The sequence below is a fragment of the Callionymus lyra genome, chromosome 6 (genome assembly GCF_982586985.1).
Source record: "Callionymus lyra chromosome 6, fCalLyr1.hap1.1, whole genome shotgun sequence".
Classification (NCBI taxonomy): domain Eukaryota; kingdom Metazoa; phylum Chordata; class Actinopteri; order Syngnathiformes; family Callionymidae; genus Callionymus; species Callionymus lyra.
The window spans coordinates 14,171,222-14,188,397 of NC_141823.1; the positions used below are offsets into that span (position 1 = coordinate 14,171,222).

Consider the following 17,176-nt stretch of genomic DNA (forward strand, 5'->3'; position numbering starts at 1 on the left):
ATTAAAGGGAATGAGATTGAGCTGGGGGAAAGGGTGTGCAACTTTAAACTGGACTAAATATTAAGGGTAAAAACATAATAGTGAAAGCGTGATCAAATGTATATTTTCCCCAAAATAATAATTTAAAAAAGGGTTGAAAAACTAAAAAAAGAAAACTACAAGTGTGAAATAGATTCTTTGTACAAAATAATTTATTTTGAAACACAATAACCATACACACTTTGATGATGAAAAAAAAAATCCCATTTACTCATTTTGTGAAAACACAACCTTTGTTAACACCAGGTGACTGTAAACAGAAAATTAAGCTGCGTTTTATATCCCAGGAGGAACCTTGAATGATTCCCTCAGTTTACAGGGGTTATCCTTTCTTAACCAGATTAAGACCATCACCTGTTGAGTGATATTCAAAAAACTACTCCCTTGTTCGTTTTTTACTGTAAACGCAAGATACTGACCCCTGCAGACCGAGTTCAGTTATTGTTTCGTTTGTGTTGATTCTGTTGGCTTTTTCTTCCCAAGACGGTCATAATGTAATGGCCGATTGTTGCATGTATAACAGGACAAATGGATTTCAGTCACACAAAATGTCAGAAGATTTCCCTCCTTGTCGGTTATTGTCTTCAAATATTTTAATAAACATATACATATATATAGCTGTACAGTTCATATTTCTTTACATCTAATAAGGTGAAGACGTTTTGGTTTTGGTCAATCGGAGGTGACGTACACACACTCGTCAACACTCACACTCTGATGCAGAAAAGTAGTACAAAAATACACTTGGAAAAAAAGAAAACATTTTACATCCAAATCTGCATTTTCTGTGCAAAAGTTGGAGGAGGCAGAGAACTTCAAGATCACAAAACATTTCTGAAAACAACCGATGGTACACGTTTTGTGCTGGTGTCGAATGTTTTAGCAAGTTTATTTTTTCTTTTTTTTTTTTCAAACAACAACAGCTGATGTTAATGGAACTTAGACATGAGTCATGTGTCTGTGGGTGATGAGGGCTGGGCAGGACTTCAAGTCGAGCTGGCGACGGCTACTTTTAAATCAGGCGGCAACAACACAAAGAGCATGTTGTAAAGATCTAATATCGTGGAGTGAACTCTTTTAATTCACTATAATACGGCCGCATGAGTGGAAGATGCAGCGCTGGTTCCCTTTTTGTTGAGTGGCAGCAAAACAAGCTTGAAACTTTAGCGTATCTCTGTATGTGGTCCTAGACTATTGGTACCAGCATCGGGACCATCTCTTGTCGCACACCCAGAGTTTAACACTTATGAATATTTTTACTGACCAGCTATGTTGGAAAGTATGAATCGGAGTGGAATTGAAAGAATGAATGTGAGAATTTTGTTTAAAAAAAACAACAACAAAAAACTTACTAATACTATCAAACTCTAGCCTCTCTGATATGGTCGTACTTTACGCCAGCAGGTCAAGTAGATGAGTTGCAGCAGCATAAAAACACGGACAGATGTCATATAACTGCATATTGTTCCCCCATATTTTTTTTACGTCCCTCATCACAGTGGTGACTCACTGATGACGGATCTCTTGGCTGGACTTTTGCCTTGGCTCAGCACGTCACCCAGACTACAACTCGTTTCTCTCAGCAGGTCACAACACCGCGACACTTCGTCATAGAGCAATGTCAAGTCAAAAGCTAACTGTTTAGCATCTGCTATTTCAGAGTGTGTGAAAGCAATCATCAGTAAACCCCCCCTCAAATAAGATAAAAAATGTTGGTTTATAATCGCCATCATATCCCTCCCACTCTCCAGCTACGTAAACATCAATAAGGTTGAATGATTATCCCACATTTCGTTTTAAAGCTGAGATTTTGGGGGCATTGACAGACATGAGATCCATCTGTGAAGGCAGCCAACCAGTGGCTACATCTTTGCTACATGTATTATTACTAGGTCTTTTATTTTTTAGAATAACTTTTGTGCCTTTAAGAGCACAGTTATGATTTCCTGAATGTTGCTTGTGACATTATCTTTTCCAAAATAGCCTCTTTATGAAGCAAATGTTTGCTTCATTGTGACATTTGATGCAAAAAAAAGAGGCAGATTAGTATAATATTACGACTTTAGTAAAGTAATTAGATTGTAGCCTAAGAGGGCTCTGACCAGACAGCAAAACAATGAGAGGAAAAAAAAACACTTTTGGTCATCAAATAGAAAGAGAACCTGGTGTAAAGTGCACAAAAAGAAAGTGACAGAACATAATGACGGGCATGGGTCCACCTGGGGTTGATCCCTGATCTTCTCTAGTTATTAACCAAGTAAAAATATTCCTTTTTTGTCTACACTTAACCTTTACCCCATGATAAGTGAAAAGGGTGGATTTTTTTTTTTTGCCAAGCGAACATTCACGTCTTCAACCAATGGTCTCTCACACACACGCACACACACGCACACACACACACACACACAACCCACAGACAGACGAAGTGTGTTAAGACAGCAGAGTTTGCTATATGGCCTTGGCGGTGATCAAGTTTGAGCTTGGTTCAGATGCACGCAGCGTTATTCAGTTGTGCTGTTACAAACTCTACCTCTCACTCTCAGTGTCACACCTCTGTTAGGCAGGATATCTGCTCAGCTAGCAGGTGTTTCTGCTCTACATAGGAAACAGAACAGAGCACGAAGGCAGTTTTTTTTTTCAAAAAATGGTTTGTTCTAAATCTACGATTTGGGTGACGATGACTATACCGGAGGGTGTTGAAGGTGACGAGACATGTGGGCAGGAGGTTAACTGTGAGCAGCACCAGAGGAGAAGGCAGAAGAGAAAGAAAAAAAAAAACGAAACTGTTTCACGTTTGGTTCAGGAGTCTCCCCGGTGCTGGTCCAGTGTCACGTGATCGACGTACGGAAAAAAAAGACACCACACCTAATCTTTCTCGTCTCCACAGGAGCTGTCGCTCAGACTGTCACTTTGGCACTTTGGTTTCTGCTTCTCCCACTGGCACATGGCGTTGGCGTACCCCACGATCACCTTGTCCATCCAGGTGAGTGGTTTGGGGAACAGCACCGCACCCTTGAAGAAGCCCAGGTGTCCCCCGTGTAGCGTCAGCGCAAAGATGACGTTCGGCTTCTTTGCTGAAAAGACAATTTAGAGAATATTTCTCGATTAGCAACAAGCAGGAATGGTGAATACTTCTCACTTATCTAGTGCTTTTTTGAATACAAATTCGGGTAAATAATTACACATTGATGGCAGTAGGCTGAGATGTAGCGAGCAACATAACACAATAGAAACCAGTAAATAAGGCTTACTTATTGTTACTAGGGGTGTGTTTTGGCAAGAGTCTGTTGAAACGATACATTGTGATGCTGTAGGATCCATTTGTAGTCAAATATTTCCAAACAAGGGCTTTAAAAGCTGCTGGAGTCAACTGTATCCTCTCATCCTCAGTCATCACTAGGATCTCACAAGAGTGTCAAGTTCGACTTAACTAGGTGCAGATAGTTTCTCTGAAAGTTTGCTCAGGAGTCTGGTTTAGCAAGAGCTGACAATATTTACTCAAGCATAACGAAGTTCAGTGAAGAAAGGACGCTGTATACATGCTTTAAGATTAAGGCCTAATATTTCCGTTCAAGTAGAAAAACTAGACTCTACTTTGGTATTTACATGCACACACTGTGGCGGAGACTAGCCGGAGTGGTCTGCCCTGCTTCACTTTCTCCTATCTGGGTTAGTGGGAGAGTCTGCTACGGTCGACTGATCATTCAAGTCCCACAGGGCTTCTACTAATGTCAGCTATTCTTAACAGCTGCTCCGAGCTGGTCTTCTCCTGGAGTGATCCGACCAGACACCGGGCGGCACAGAGCACATATCAGAACATCCTATAGAAGAAATTCCTGGGATAAAAATACTTCACTAGACTTTTAGAAACTCGACTATATTAGCTCACGAAATCCGAGCTATTTTAAGCGCTGTTGCGGTTCTGTTAACTCTTTTCCTGTTGAGTCTGAGTCACTGTTCTTTCCAGGCTACGGGTCAGCTGAAGAGCTTTTGGGATGAATGTGTGACGGTCAGTCCTCTTCCCGTCAGGTGTTAACCATATCTTCATGCCAGGCATTGAAGACAGGTCAACAAGTTCAAAAGTATGACTGGTGATGACGAAGCTATTTAGATAAAGCCTTTTCTCAAATATTTACTGTAAAAACACACAATCATTTCAAATATGAATTATACTAGCTTTAGTCTAGAACAGAATTAGCACCAAAATACTGTATTTACTCAAAATCCTCAATTCTAACCCGATATACTTTCCTTTTTTAAAATGTATTTTCTGGAAATTATATATATATATTTTTTATATACATTTAAAAGACTTGAGTTATGCCTGTCCAGCAGTTTTACATAACATGGATTAACAGCAGATTGCATCTTCCAAACCCATGTAGGAGCCAGGGACTCAAGCAGCCAAGTTTCCAGAAAATTCGATATGTAATGCTTAATAGATTATGATATGTAAAAAAAATGTTGTTTGATGGTTTGTTTGTTTGAACTGTTATGTTCAATGAAGACGGTTTTTAAAAGCATAATATACTTGCCAGCCTAGTTAGTCCATAACAGATCTGAAATCATCATCCCCTAAATAATTTAAACAATTGCCTAAATGGATGGCAAAAGCCAGATGTGTCCTGACAATAACAAGATAGTGTCCTCATGACACAATGATTTAAAAAAAAGATGGTTAAACACCCAATAATTATAGAAAAACATGTCTCAGGAAAAGCTTTTGTTACCGGCCAGTGTGCGAGGGATGTTCAGCAGTGAGTCATGAACCAGAGGATCATCAGCAGAGTTCACCAGCAGCAGTGGTACGTTGACCTACAACAGAGTAGACGTGTCAATAAAAAAACAAACATTTACCAAAGAACCTAAAAATGGGCACTTACGTTGTGAATAAAGTGAACACAACTTTCTTTTTCGTAGTATTCTTTTAAAGAGCTGTGGCCGTGGAATTTTCTTTTGAGAGAAAAGAAGGGTTGACATGAGAATCCTTCTTTGGTCCAGTAAAGACCATGTTTACGGTTGAATGACTTGAGGCACCAAACGGCACAGTTTGACTTACCTCATGATGGTTTCATCAATCTGCATGAGGGAAGTCGCCGTGAAGAGGCGACTGAGCTCTGTGTCGATTAGTCTAGCAGAGTTTCCAAAGAGACTGTGCCTAAAATACATTTAAAAAAAAGGTGTTACACCTTAAAGAATATCTTCTTTAAAATACAGTTTGCATCTTGTCCTATATTTTAACAGAGAAATCAAAACCGTGCAGCTTATGTAAAATTTATAGCCTTTTTTTTTTTGAGCAGTCGTCTTGCAGGGACAGCATAAATAATAGAATAAAGAAAAATCACTTTATAAATTCAGTGATGCACACAGTGTCATTGAATTTACAGATACTAAAATGGTTAAGCTAATACTAGACTCATGACACACACAAAAAACTGTATCTGCAAATTGAAGTCCCGCGACGAGAATCACTGACACAAGCGCTCGTCTGTCTGGTCAAGACGTTCATTATCGTAATGTGCGAGTCGGACGTGATACCTGTGTGACAGGATAATCTTCTTCATGTTGTCGGCCATGAGGAAGTTATAGAAGCGTCTGAAATGGTCCCACTGCAGGAATGTTTCCTGAGCCCTGAGGGAGATACGCAGGAAGTTATTCAATCCACAACAACACACTGGTCGTCCTGTGTAATCCTCTGGACAAAGAGCAACAGGGAAACTAAACCATGCCACATCAACAAGCTGGAAACTAAAAATCGCTTTTCTTATTTTAGAAACAAAACAGAGAACATGAAGGTATTTTTGAGTTTTAGAATTGATCTACCCTTTCTTTCTTTTATCAATGTTTTTCAGCAGTCAAAGTCAATGTTAATTTGATACACAATTATTTTAATTATTCTTGAATGACGGATTATACAAAGGTACAAACGGTGACCAAAGAATGTCTCTTGCAGGGTTCCATATAACATATGTTTGTTTTAAATATGCACTCAAAGTTTAACAACGTCCTGAATTTGGCTGTTTGTCTGTAACTGCACACCAAATATATCTCTGTCCACACACATGTCCCAGATAAAGGTTAAAATGTCTTTGTGTAACCTTTCCACAGACCAGACAAAAGCAAACAATATGAATCACAGCCATAACATACACGCTCTTAATAATTGTCCGGACATTAGGGTGCGGTAAAACTCGAGTAGCTTCATGTTGATATTGTAACCTGTAAAGATGCCAGTACACAAGTAACACATTTTATAACTTTATAAATCAGACTTATGCTGACTTTCATAGTAAGGAGTAGTTAGAGCATGGTTATATAAATGATGCATCAATACAAACTCATAAATCTTAAGGGTGCGTGAGAAGATGTGGAGACGAAACAAATGTTTGCTCTATGACAAAATTAACCTTTAATCATAAAATATGTTCAGTGGGTTATAAAAAAAATTGTCGTGATGAGTTTTAATGGCGTGTTTACAGTACATAACAACTCACCTTAGGGCACTGTACCCTTGGCAGACGCTGACACAACACAGCACTCTGTCCTGGTTGGTCATGTTCTCGCCCAGGAACTTACAGACGATGTTCCCGCCCAGGCTGAAGCCGACCACAATCAGCTTTGTCTGAGGATACATTCTCTTAATGTACCCGACCATGGCTCCGAACTCCCACGTGCACCCTGGAAGGACGGAGGTGCAGCTTTACAAATCAATAAGTGAAACCCTAACATGTATCAGAGAGGCTTATGGTCAGCAAGTCTAAAGGTGCCTTCTCCTATTCTATTATTTCTATTCACATTTCTTTTTTATTCCTATAGCTATAAATGTTTATTTCTACTTAATTTGTTCTTGTAAAAAAAAATTATATTATTGTATTCATTTTATTTCATATCTTATGGAACTTTGTATTTATGTTCCAGCAGTCAAAGTTAAATTATGGATACAATATTGATGATAAATTATATACTTGTAATCTTGATTTATTGTAGCTTTAAGTTAAATAAACACAAGTATCATCTGCCTGAATTACACATTATACGAGGTAAAAATGAAATCAATAAAAATAAAGAAACCTTCTATACGTTTTTTAATCAATTAGTTCCTAAAACAACCAAGAAGAGCTGTCTTGCCTGCAGTTGATACAAAACTCAGTTGCAGCGAGAATTCTGACCCGCTCTAGTAGAAGAACTTACATTTCTCCCATCCTTAAATCTCTTCACTGGCTGCCAGTTTCTTTCAGGATCAACATTAAAATTCTGGTCTAGAATAGCGCTCTACAAATATTACTTACTTACTTACTATCAAAAATGGAAGTTTGGCTAACACAACACTGTGAATTATCAAATGATTTTGTTTACTAGTAAGAATAAAAAAACAACCTCCTTATGATTGTACATAACAGCATGTCAGCTAAAACACAGACAACAGGCTATAATCAGCATAAGCATGTATTTGTACATTGCAGAGAATTCCATTCCTACTACAGACAGCTGCTCACATCTATTCCTGTGAGCATAATGATCCCTGAAACCTACCCAGTGACTCTGCACAATTCCTCATTTGAAGTACTTTAGTTTACAAGTTCTACAGTAAGTGAACATTTTCTTTGTACACTGGTCTGTCTTACACGTAAGATGAATATACAGTAAAATATCCAGAAGTCACATGCTGCTTACTTGATATAAAAACAAATCCATTCCATTTTAATTTGGATTAACCAATAACGTACAGTAGGTAGGAAGAAGATCTTCATCGATATTTTCTCTATTTTTTATTAGCAGAAATTAAAGTTTTTATATTGTGACCAATAGTCATGAAATTGTGGTAAAGGCTTGCATTATTATTAAAATGATTTGACATGTTATTGACATTGTCACTATGGACATTCTGCAAATATTATGTAACACAAGCTGCAAGTTAAATAAAGAATTATTCTGGCTTAACTTGGTGTGGTTGTGTCTCACCGTAGGTAAACATGCGCGGGGACGTGAGCTCAATATTTGGTAGAGCTCCCAGGTGGTTGAGCACGGCGCAGCGGTAACCATCCTTCTGGGCATAATCCACAAACGTCCTGACGTAATGTTTCTCACTATGGTTACCAATCCCAGGGCATATCACCATGGTGATGTCATCTGTTGAAATGAATTAAAGATAAGCTACATCAAATACGACGCATTGAGTCACAGATAAAACCATCGTTGCAGTTGCCAAGTGATATAAATCGGTTCATTTGCTTCTCATCTTTGTTAAACCTTTGAATAAACAGTCACCGACGGCCAAAGCTCTTATCAGCACATGTTATACTCAAAGGGGAAATATGTTTATGGCATCACCTCCTGTTCGATGGTCCCCTACTGCTTCAAAGAGGTCGAATGTTGCAGTCGCCCCATCAGGCATAGGTAGGTATTTTCGGACTCCAAATGGGCTTGGAGAGCTCACCCGACCAAGCTTCCCGTACAGCGCCGTCTGTAGGTGACCGCTTTTGCCCCAAAGCAGGGGTGGAATGTACCTGGAGGAAATAAAAATGAATGATTAACTAATCTCTTGAAACATCCATGACTCAAAATAAATACATCTGCCAAAAGGATTGTGTTTTGGTCAGTGTGTATCTAGGCCCTAATTACACTGTACTGACAAAATATATTTTTTCGTTTAATATTGTTTTGAGGGCACATTTAAGCATTGCAGAACGCAATACAGGTTAGGTCTCAGGTGGACAACAAGTACGACCCCTACCCTCAGAACCCAGAAGGTGCGGGTTCAAATCCTGGTGAGAGAACCATTTCTTTCATGTGCCCTAAGCCAACAACATTAAATCATGCAATTACTTTCGGTTTCTTTTTTTTTACAATATAATGTATTTTAAGTTTTTTGTTTCAAGTCACAAAAATCTCTTGTTCCTGTGCTTTAAAAATAAAAATTAAAGGACGAGAAATACTTGCTACTTTGGCAAGTTTTTTGCTAAATGTTTGCAATGAATTTGTATGAGAAGTCTATTTACAAAGATATTCGACCAGTTCTTTTAGCTCGTCTGCTCGACAGGTGCAGGCGTCCATGTGAGGTGGAACAAAGATCGAACATGACTAGTCAGGGTCACATTCCTAACCACTGAGAAATAGGACTCTCCCTTGAGAACAATTATAACACATTTGAAACAAACTTATCCCAGTTTGTTCTTCAATACTTAACTAAAACAGACACCAACAAATTGCGTGTGACCGTGAAAGCCTTTCCTTTTTAAGAAACAACATAAAAAAATACACTTTTTTTTATGTGTCTGGTCAACAATCACAGTTGCATTCGTATACCTTTACCATCAGATTCAGTTCAATTCATTGCATGAATATATTTTTGAGATTACATTTAACATCCGTGTTACAAGTTGATACAAATCGATGGATCAATGCAACAAAGTGGACTGGTCTACAACAGGTCTACCAGATGAGCCAAAACTAAATGTACTTCACGAAGACACTGACTTGCTTTAACATCTGCTCAGTGCTCTTAAATGTATTCTACTAAACCAGCTTTTCTATCCTATGAGTCACATACGAGTGTATTATTTTGAACATATCATATTTGTTTTATGGATATGCTCTAAACTGTATCAATTTAGAATTAAGCATATCAGATGAATTGTATTTGAGTAACCAGTTTACACAAATATGAGGCCAATCCCCTGTATTGGGATGTACATTATCATTAAGCAGTTTTTAAATGACAAGTTAAAATTGTAAAAAAAAATTAAAAAAAATGATTTCAAAAGAATGCAGAACTCTTCAAATAGCTAAGATATTGGGGGCGCAATCACCGAAAAAGGCTTTGTTAGAAATAGTCAACAGAGAGAGACGTGATGAGAAGAGAAGAAAAGATTCAAACAACTGCCAAATATTTAAGAAGAATCAAATGTGAAGTAACCAGGAACCCATTGTCCTCCAGCGCCCGGTTCCTAAACTGTAACCTACTTGGAGCACCAAGAAGTACAAGGGTTTCAGCGCCCAGAAACATGACCAAGGTAAGACGGACTTAAACCCCACCACTCCCGAACAAGACTCACAAGACTAGGCCAAGAAATATCTGAAGACACTTTCTTTAGGCAGCGGTACAGTAAAAAGTCTGGATCTCCCAAGAAGACTACTGTATTGTTTTTATGTAGGACAACGCTTCCCTGACATGCATAGTAATACTCCTGTTTGTGTGGGTGTGAGCCGTCAGTAAAGGCCTCGAAGCTGTATGAAAATGTCATGGAATGTCAAGTCATTCCTCAACTGACTTTAACTCTATTTAGAACAACGAGGCTCTTCTTAAGTGGGAGATTTCCAATAAAGAAAACAATTAAACTTGAAAAGTTGATTCAAACCACAACAGGAAACTGAAAGACACATGAACGGAAGGCTTGTGAGTATTACTAATAATAATGGTGGTGACATTTGTTCCTTTATTAAAATGTTTTTTGCAAAATGAATCGTCCCAAACACAACTCATAATTGTGCACCTGGTGTAAGAAGGACTTAAGGAAACTTGCAAGACTAATCTGGAGAGGAGGTCATGTGCTCAGCTCGGTCAAGACATTAGTAGATCAAAAGAACATGTCTAGACTCCAGCCAGATCCAAATACACTACCTCTGCAGATTTATGACAAATCCTTCCCTCGGGAACTCTTCACCTCCATTGCCACACTGTTGAGGCCCTAAACACGATGCTATGGATATTTTACTTCTGTTTCCTTACTTCTACCTGTACCTTTTTGCTTTAAGTCTGCATTTTTAATAATGACCCTTCATTATTCAGATTGTTTCTATGCATTCCAAAACTCAATCTTGATAAATGTTAAAGAAAGTGAAAAGTTTAGCTTGTGGATTGTAAACTTACTTGTAATAAATTAACATAACTCAATTTGATTGATCATATCCATCTCAAACGCAACACGTTGCTTTAATGGGTAGATCCTTTGTTTGAGAGTTCAAAGTTTGCTTCCCCTTTTTCACTGCCCGTTGTTGTAGGCGGGATCAGCAGATGAGGAAAGATTTCTCTAAAGGGCAGATGATCATGTGTACACATGGGTGCGCCTTTCCACAGCACACGGCACTATAATTTGCAGATTAGAAGTAAAAGGGTTCAATTTACAACAGTTACACAAGAGCTGCTACAGTGTCTCCACGATTTCTCACCTTCGTGTCGGAACAAAAAAGGGTGCTCTTACATAAGTCTGTAAAAACTCAAAGAACAAGTGATCTAGTGGAGTATTCTTTGTAACCAGTTCCTACACTGCGAGTGTTGATCCACAATGGAGGAATTCAGAAGGTGTGGTTGAAGGCGAGAGGATACCAACCAGGAGTGGATAAAAAAAGCCTCCTGTATCTACTATTAATCTGGGCATCCAAAGAACTTTCATCTTTAAAGGGCAACTAATGTGTTGATTTAAGTGTGTCCTAAATAGACGTTGGACTCTATTGTACTTGTCAGTATGTGTCTGTTTGTAAAAAGAAACCTCTCTTTTAATTGAAAAAATTACATTGGAAAAAGCCCAGCCCACTGAAAACTCTTGTTATTATCCGGAAATTAAATCTTGTGTAGTGAAGCCCATTATTACGTGATAATGGACTCGGCTCTTGTAACCTCTCGTTCGCCGAGATTTTGGTGATGGGAGAGAACGTTATAAAGTAATTAATAAGGTAATAACTTCAAAAAAAATCAAAAACATGCAGGTAAGTCAGAAGAGTTTTCGCAATAGTTGCCCTCTAATCGTTTTTCTTTTTTCAAATAAAAAGTTGTTTACCTAATTTTACGTAGGAGATCTCCAGAGGGATTAATAAAGTCCATCTATACATCACCATCAAACACCATTTCCTACTTAATGCTAATGTTAATTAAAAAATATATATCTCATAGAAAAACAGTGTTTTATTGTTATCATCATGATTTGTAATTATACTATATATTAAAAGAAGTCATAAACAGGGTAAGATTATTATTTTTATAATTTCAAGTTCATGATTTGAAGCAGAACAACAAGTACTTAAGCATAATCTCACTATGTTGGCTCCACATTAATACCATCATAAGGGACAGCAAAAAAGGGTAATGAAGTTCAGCTTTAAAGCACGTTTGTTTTTCTAAACAGCAAGACTACAAAGTCGTCTCCTCTGTTAACCTCCCTCTGTTCCCCCAGAACGCTCGTGTCATTGATCTCTGTTACACAACACCACTGGATGTCACTATGGGTGTAAAACGTGACTCTCAAATAACAATTTAACTTTCCGAAACCTGTTTCAAGACAAATTCCTTGGGTGTTTATTGACACTGGAAGTCTAAAAATGCAGAGCTGAAACAATCCTGCATCTTATTGGGCCTAAACATGAACATTTGGCAGGAAACCATCAAACAATCACCAAGATAAAGCGAACTGTTGCCTTGTTATTCACTCGCATCGCAGCCCAAAAGCTGAGGAACTATCAGTTATATAAGCAGACAAAAAGTCAAGTCTCCAGAGACCCTCAGCAAACAAGAGCCAAGATAAACAAAACCACCATGTGTCGAACTTAATTATTAAAATTATAAATAATTCTTCATTGTGAAGGAAATATTTATATTTTAGTAGAACATTTTCAACAACTTTTAACCAGTTTTATAGTTAATTAAAAGCATTATTTTTTTTATTTTTTTTTGTGGAAAAGCCTGCTCTGGTATTACAAGCTTTAACTTGTTTAAATATAATAAAATGTATTTAGAAACAGAAAAAGTGTTTGGATTCTTAGCTATAAGTTGATCAATGACACTGCGAAGCTAAGAAACGGGCATCATCCGCAAACAAACCAAGTTCTCTTATCACCATGGTAACAAAACTAATGAACAACAACAACAACTCACTCTTTGGTCAGTGGATGACAGTACTTCAGCAGGAAGCGGTTCAGGGCTGTGTCCTGGTACGTGAGGTCAGGAGGCGCTGTTGGGCTCTTGAGGTTCAGGCAGCGCACGACGACATAGAGCACAGTGGCAACAGCTGCCAGCTTCATGCCATCAAACATTGCTGGCAGCTCTGGAGAGATGGTGTGCACGTCTGTTTCGTGGGTGGCCATGGTTACTCTAGAGAAGGAGAAGAAAAAGACAAAATGCCCTGAATGATTTATGCAATAACCGACTGGGATCACATTGTCGACAGGAAGGACTGTCGATTGAATAAAAAACTTGATTTAGTTTGATCAAAAATCACTCAATTTTATTGGTCACAGTTTAGTATAAATATGAAATTATAACCAGCATACTGTTTATTTGTCCACCTATAGATCATTTTTGAGGCCCTTTGTATCACATTTTGAATTTTTTGAATACCTGTTAGAAAGGATGATGCCGGCTAATGCCCTATGTTACTTCTATGAAATTAAAATAACAGATAAGAGACTATTAAGACAGCATTCACAAGAAAAATTTCAACTGGTAGATATCAGCAAAATATATAAATTAAACACATAATTGAAGGTTGGCTGAGGAAATGGGTTATTTCTCAGAAAAACATTGAAATGTCTTGTGTTTACATGTTAATCTCTGGAACATAATTTCCAGTAATGAGTAACTGTTGACAAAGTAAAATGGGGAAGATACCATGAGGGACTTCACAAGATTAAATAACCAATGACTGTAAAACGACTTCCTTAAAATAGTTCAGTTTTTGTAAAAAAAATGATTTAATTAAATATTCATTACACTCAATTTCAGGAAGAACTTACCTGGTTATATGTCACTATTGTTCTTGAAATAAGTCACAGTGATTGGTCCAACCTATAGAGAAATAAACACACGTTTATAACATGAGTGATCATTTACAGGAACGATAACAACATAACCTCACATCAAATGTAAATAAGCAGTGAATGAATATGAATAGCTAGTATAATACACCTTTATTAAATATCTAGAGATGAAATATAAGAATATGTTGTAGTCATAGTGTCAACTGAACAAATACTGAATTGTTACTACAAGAATGTATATGATACATTGTGATTAATTATTTTTGAAAGATCCATAGTATGTGGTTTTAAAGGTCAGATTCAGCTGCACAAATATAGGTGTTTAAAACGTGTTTATTTCACTGCTGTGTGGTTTGGCTGTTTATAAGGTAATACCTAAAATCATTAGAATCATTGCATCATTTTCATAAATGATCATAAACGTTTTTTTTCTAAAGACGGAATTATAGTATCCAAAGACTCCTCCCCATTTACACCAATTAATTGGGGAACATCCAGTTCTAACTGTAAAAGTAAATGTGATAAAAAAAAAATAGACAATATTTGAAGCTTTTATTAAAGTTGTTGCTCGTTTGTATTTGCTAGCTAACAGCCCCCATGACACGCATCTTGTAAAAAAAAAAAAAAAAACCTATTGGCCAGAAAAGCATCTCGTCCTTTTAAACCGATGTGGAATTTGTTATAACTTGTGGTATTAAACGTATATATATATATATATTAATGGAATTATTATTGCCGTTGGATAAATTCCGAGCCCGAATTTTCAGACGGTTTCACTCGTTTACTGTCACTAATCTTGCCGCAGAACCACTAACATCACAAACGTCGATAGCGTACTCACCACAACCGGGATGGGAAATAAACACTCAATAAATAGGTCCTTGTGTCGTGGGATGCGACGGCGGCTGAAAGTACGCCCGTGGCGTTCGATTAGTTCTCTCGGGGATCCGCTAAAGCATAGCTGCCTTGTGTGTTTTTAGAGAGACGCCCTCTGATTCGCAGCTGAAGCTAACCACATTAGCCACATGAGCTAACGGCAGCGCTTGACAGCTTCCAGTCACATCCGTGAACAATGTGGGATTTGCATAGGCTCTCTCCCATTGGCTGAGAAGATCATGACGCAACGAGCCGTCTTTACTGCAACAAAATATATATCTATTTTTTAAATTAATAACGAATTATTTTATATAGCAATAAATGCATCCATTCAACACGTATGGTGATAATAAAAAAGAAAAAAATCTACAAATGAAATAAACATATATTTTTATATATATATATGACCTGTCCAAACGGATGTTCCTCATTGTAAAATGTGCTCTGATAAATGTTACAGGGATTATGTAATTTAGCAGCTGTAAAAAGAAATGTTTCATCGCAGATAAGGATTGTCGGTGTTAGGCGTGACAGAAACGTGAAGAGTTACGTAATACTGGTTTACAATCGTCTTGTAATACCGGGGAACACCTGCGTGTGGCGCTTGATGTCTTGATTGATTATATCGAATATTTGGCATGTTTTTATCGTCTCAAACGTAGAATTTTAATAGATACTTAGTCCGTTTTATTATTATTTATTTTTCATGTTTTATCTTTGTATATGTGACTATGTAAGTAAATAAGTAAGTCATTTTTATTTACATAGCGCTTTTCCAGACCAGGGTCACAAAGCGCTTAAACAATCAAACAATCAATAAAGTATATACTCTAAGTCAAAACTGATAACACAACAGGAGTTCCAGAAAATCAAGGAAAAGACTGAACAAATAAAAACGTCTTAAGATGTTTCTTGAAAGAGTCAGTATGTCCACCTCATATTGTGGTGCAAGTTCAAACCATTGTTATATTACATTTTGAAATATTAGATAATAAATGTCCCAATGTTATATTTAGAAATAGATATTCAGATGACAAACAAAAATGTAAAACTATCCTGGTTTACGTTTTTGGATTTATTGTTGGCAGTTAAGGGCTATTATAATTACGCTACCACAGCGCCATCATCTGGTGTGAACCGTATAAAACAGCTTTATACACAAGTGCATTGAAAGCAGAACAAAAAAAAGAGTAAAGAATCATTTGACGATAGATATCGTAGTCATTGCTCACGTCTAACCCACAAAACAATATATGTGTAAATTCAGGATATTAATTTACGTGACATATATCCATTTAATATGTCATTTATTTGTGCTTGTGTGTGTGTGTGTGCTGGCTGGAAAAAACATTTGCGCGAAGGAGACCTTTAGAGGGGCAAACAAGGCGCTATAGATTGCTTTTTATATGTATTTATAAATGGAGTTTTAATACAATAAATACAAATTAAGGAAAAACACAGTTGAAGTCCTGTTATACTCATTATACTCATTATATTTTGATATTACTTATACTATTTATTTCTTCTGTTATGTAGCTTAAATATTTTCAGAAGACATCACTATATGTATGGCTGAATAAATATGTATTTGATGAATAACTCTTTTGCAGAAAAAACTGAGAAATACAAATGAGAAAGAATGTAGAACAAAAATAAAATAAAATAGAAATGTTTTTGTTTATTATTTGTTATTCTGACATTGAACTTGTAAGTAATGTTTTGATGCAAGCATTGTTTTTTGTTTTTAAAGGTCTGCATGTTTTTCGAGTGTTACTGACCATATGCTGACAAGTATCTGTGCTGTTAGTTATTCCACACTTTTTAATGTTAATCAATCAGGTTTGAACAATTCAACAGTTAGCTTTGATTTGACTGAGAATAAAAATGAAGTGATTTTGAGGCATACACTGTGTTTGTGTCGCTCTTGTTCTTTCCCTCTGGAATAAATACAATTGTCTCATCGCTTTGGAAAGTTAAAGTCAAAATATAGTCCTATGATGTCTCTTTGCATGAACAGGGTATCATACATGTTATAAACTAGAACTAATTAAAACCTGGACTGTTTCAATATTCAATCAAGAAATTTAAACTTTTTGGAACCAGAACATTTCTGTCCAATGACAAAATTTGAATGTTGGAGATGGAGAAGAGGGAGGTTACTACTGGTTAAGTTGGAAGAGACCGAGTTGCTGTGGCAACCAATTATAGGTAATGTTGAAATGAGGAAAAGTAATCAATATCAAATGGATAGACAAACTGTTGGTTCATTTTCCTAATATTACTATCTTAAATTAGTATTGAAAAAAAATAGATTGGCTCAATGAAATGTTGGATGATTAGGCTGTAAGTTGTGTTTGTCTTTTGACAGCTAATTTTTTTACGTCACATTTTATTTTGTATAATTTTGCTGTTTTTTTTCAACCAACATCTTTATTTTCAATATTAATATTATACTGTTTTTTAACCCCTTTTACAATTTAAGGTGACAAGAATTTATCCTGGAGTTCATAGA

General features: G+C 36.8%; 1 protein-coding gene across 1 annotated transcript; it reads right to left on the reverse strand.

Annotated features, from left to right (window-relative positions):
• Positions 1-173: 173 nt before the first annotated feature.
• LOC148076468 (monoacylglycerol lipase ABHD2-like) lies at positions 174-14,932 on the reverse strand. Its single transcript, XM_087793772.1, has 11 exons — positions 14,630-14,932; positions 13,765-13,816; positions 12,908-13,123; positions 8,371-8,546; positions 8,002-8,169; positions 6,534-6,717; positions 5,578-5,670; positions 5,099-5,197; positions 4,923-4,992; positions 4,770-4,854; positions 174-3,113 (listed from the first exon to the last, which is right to left on the reverse strand). The coding sequence occupies exons 3-11, from the start codon at positions 13,114-13,116 to the stop codon at positions 2,905-2,907; spliced, it is 1,293 nt and encodes a 430-aa protein (XP_087649898.1). The 5' UTR covers positions 13,117-13,123; positions 13,765-13,816; positions 14,630-14,932; the 3' UTR covers positions 174-2,904.
• Between the last annotated feature and the right edge of the window lie 2,244 nt (positions 14,933-17,176).

Bases quoted from the DNA above. Each gene is read 5' to 3' on its own strand.
- LOC148076468 (XM_087793772.1), bottom strand. From the start codon at position 13,116: ATGGCCACCCACGAAACAGACGTGCACACCATCTCTCCAGAGCTGCCA. The intron at 5,671-6,533 runs GTGAGTTGTTAT...TATCTCCCTCAG, and splicing joins CAAGGGTACAGTGCCCTAAG to GGCTCAGGAAACATTCCTGC. The intron at 5,198-5,577 runs GTATCACGTCCG...AATGTATTTTAG, and splicing joins AAGATTATCCTGTCACACAG to GCACAGTCTCTTTGGAAACT.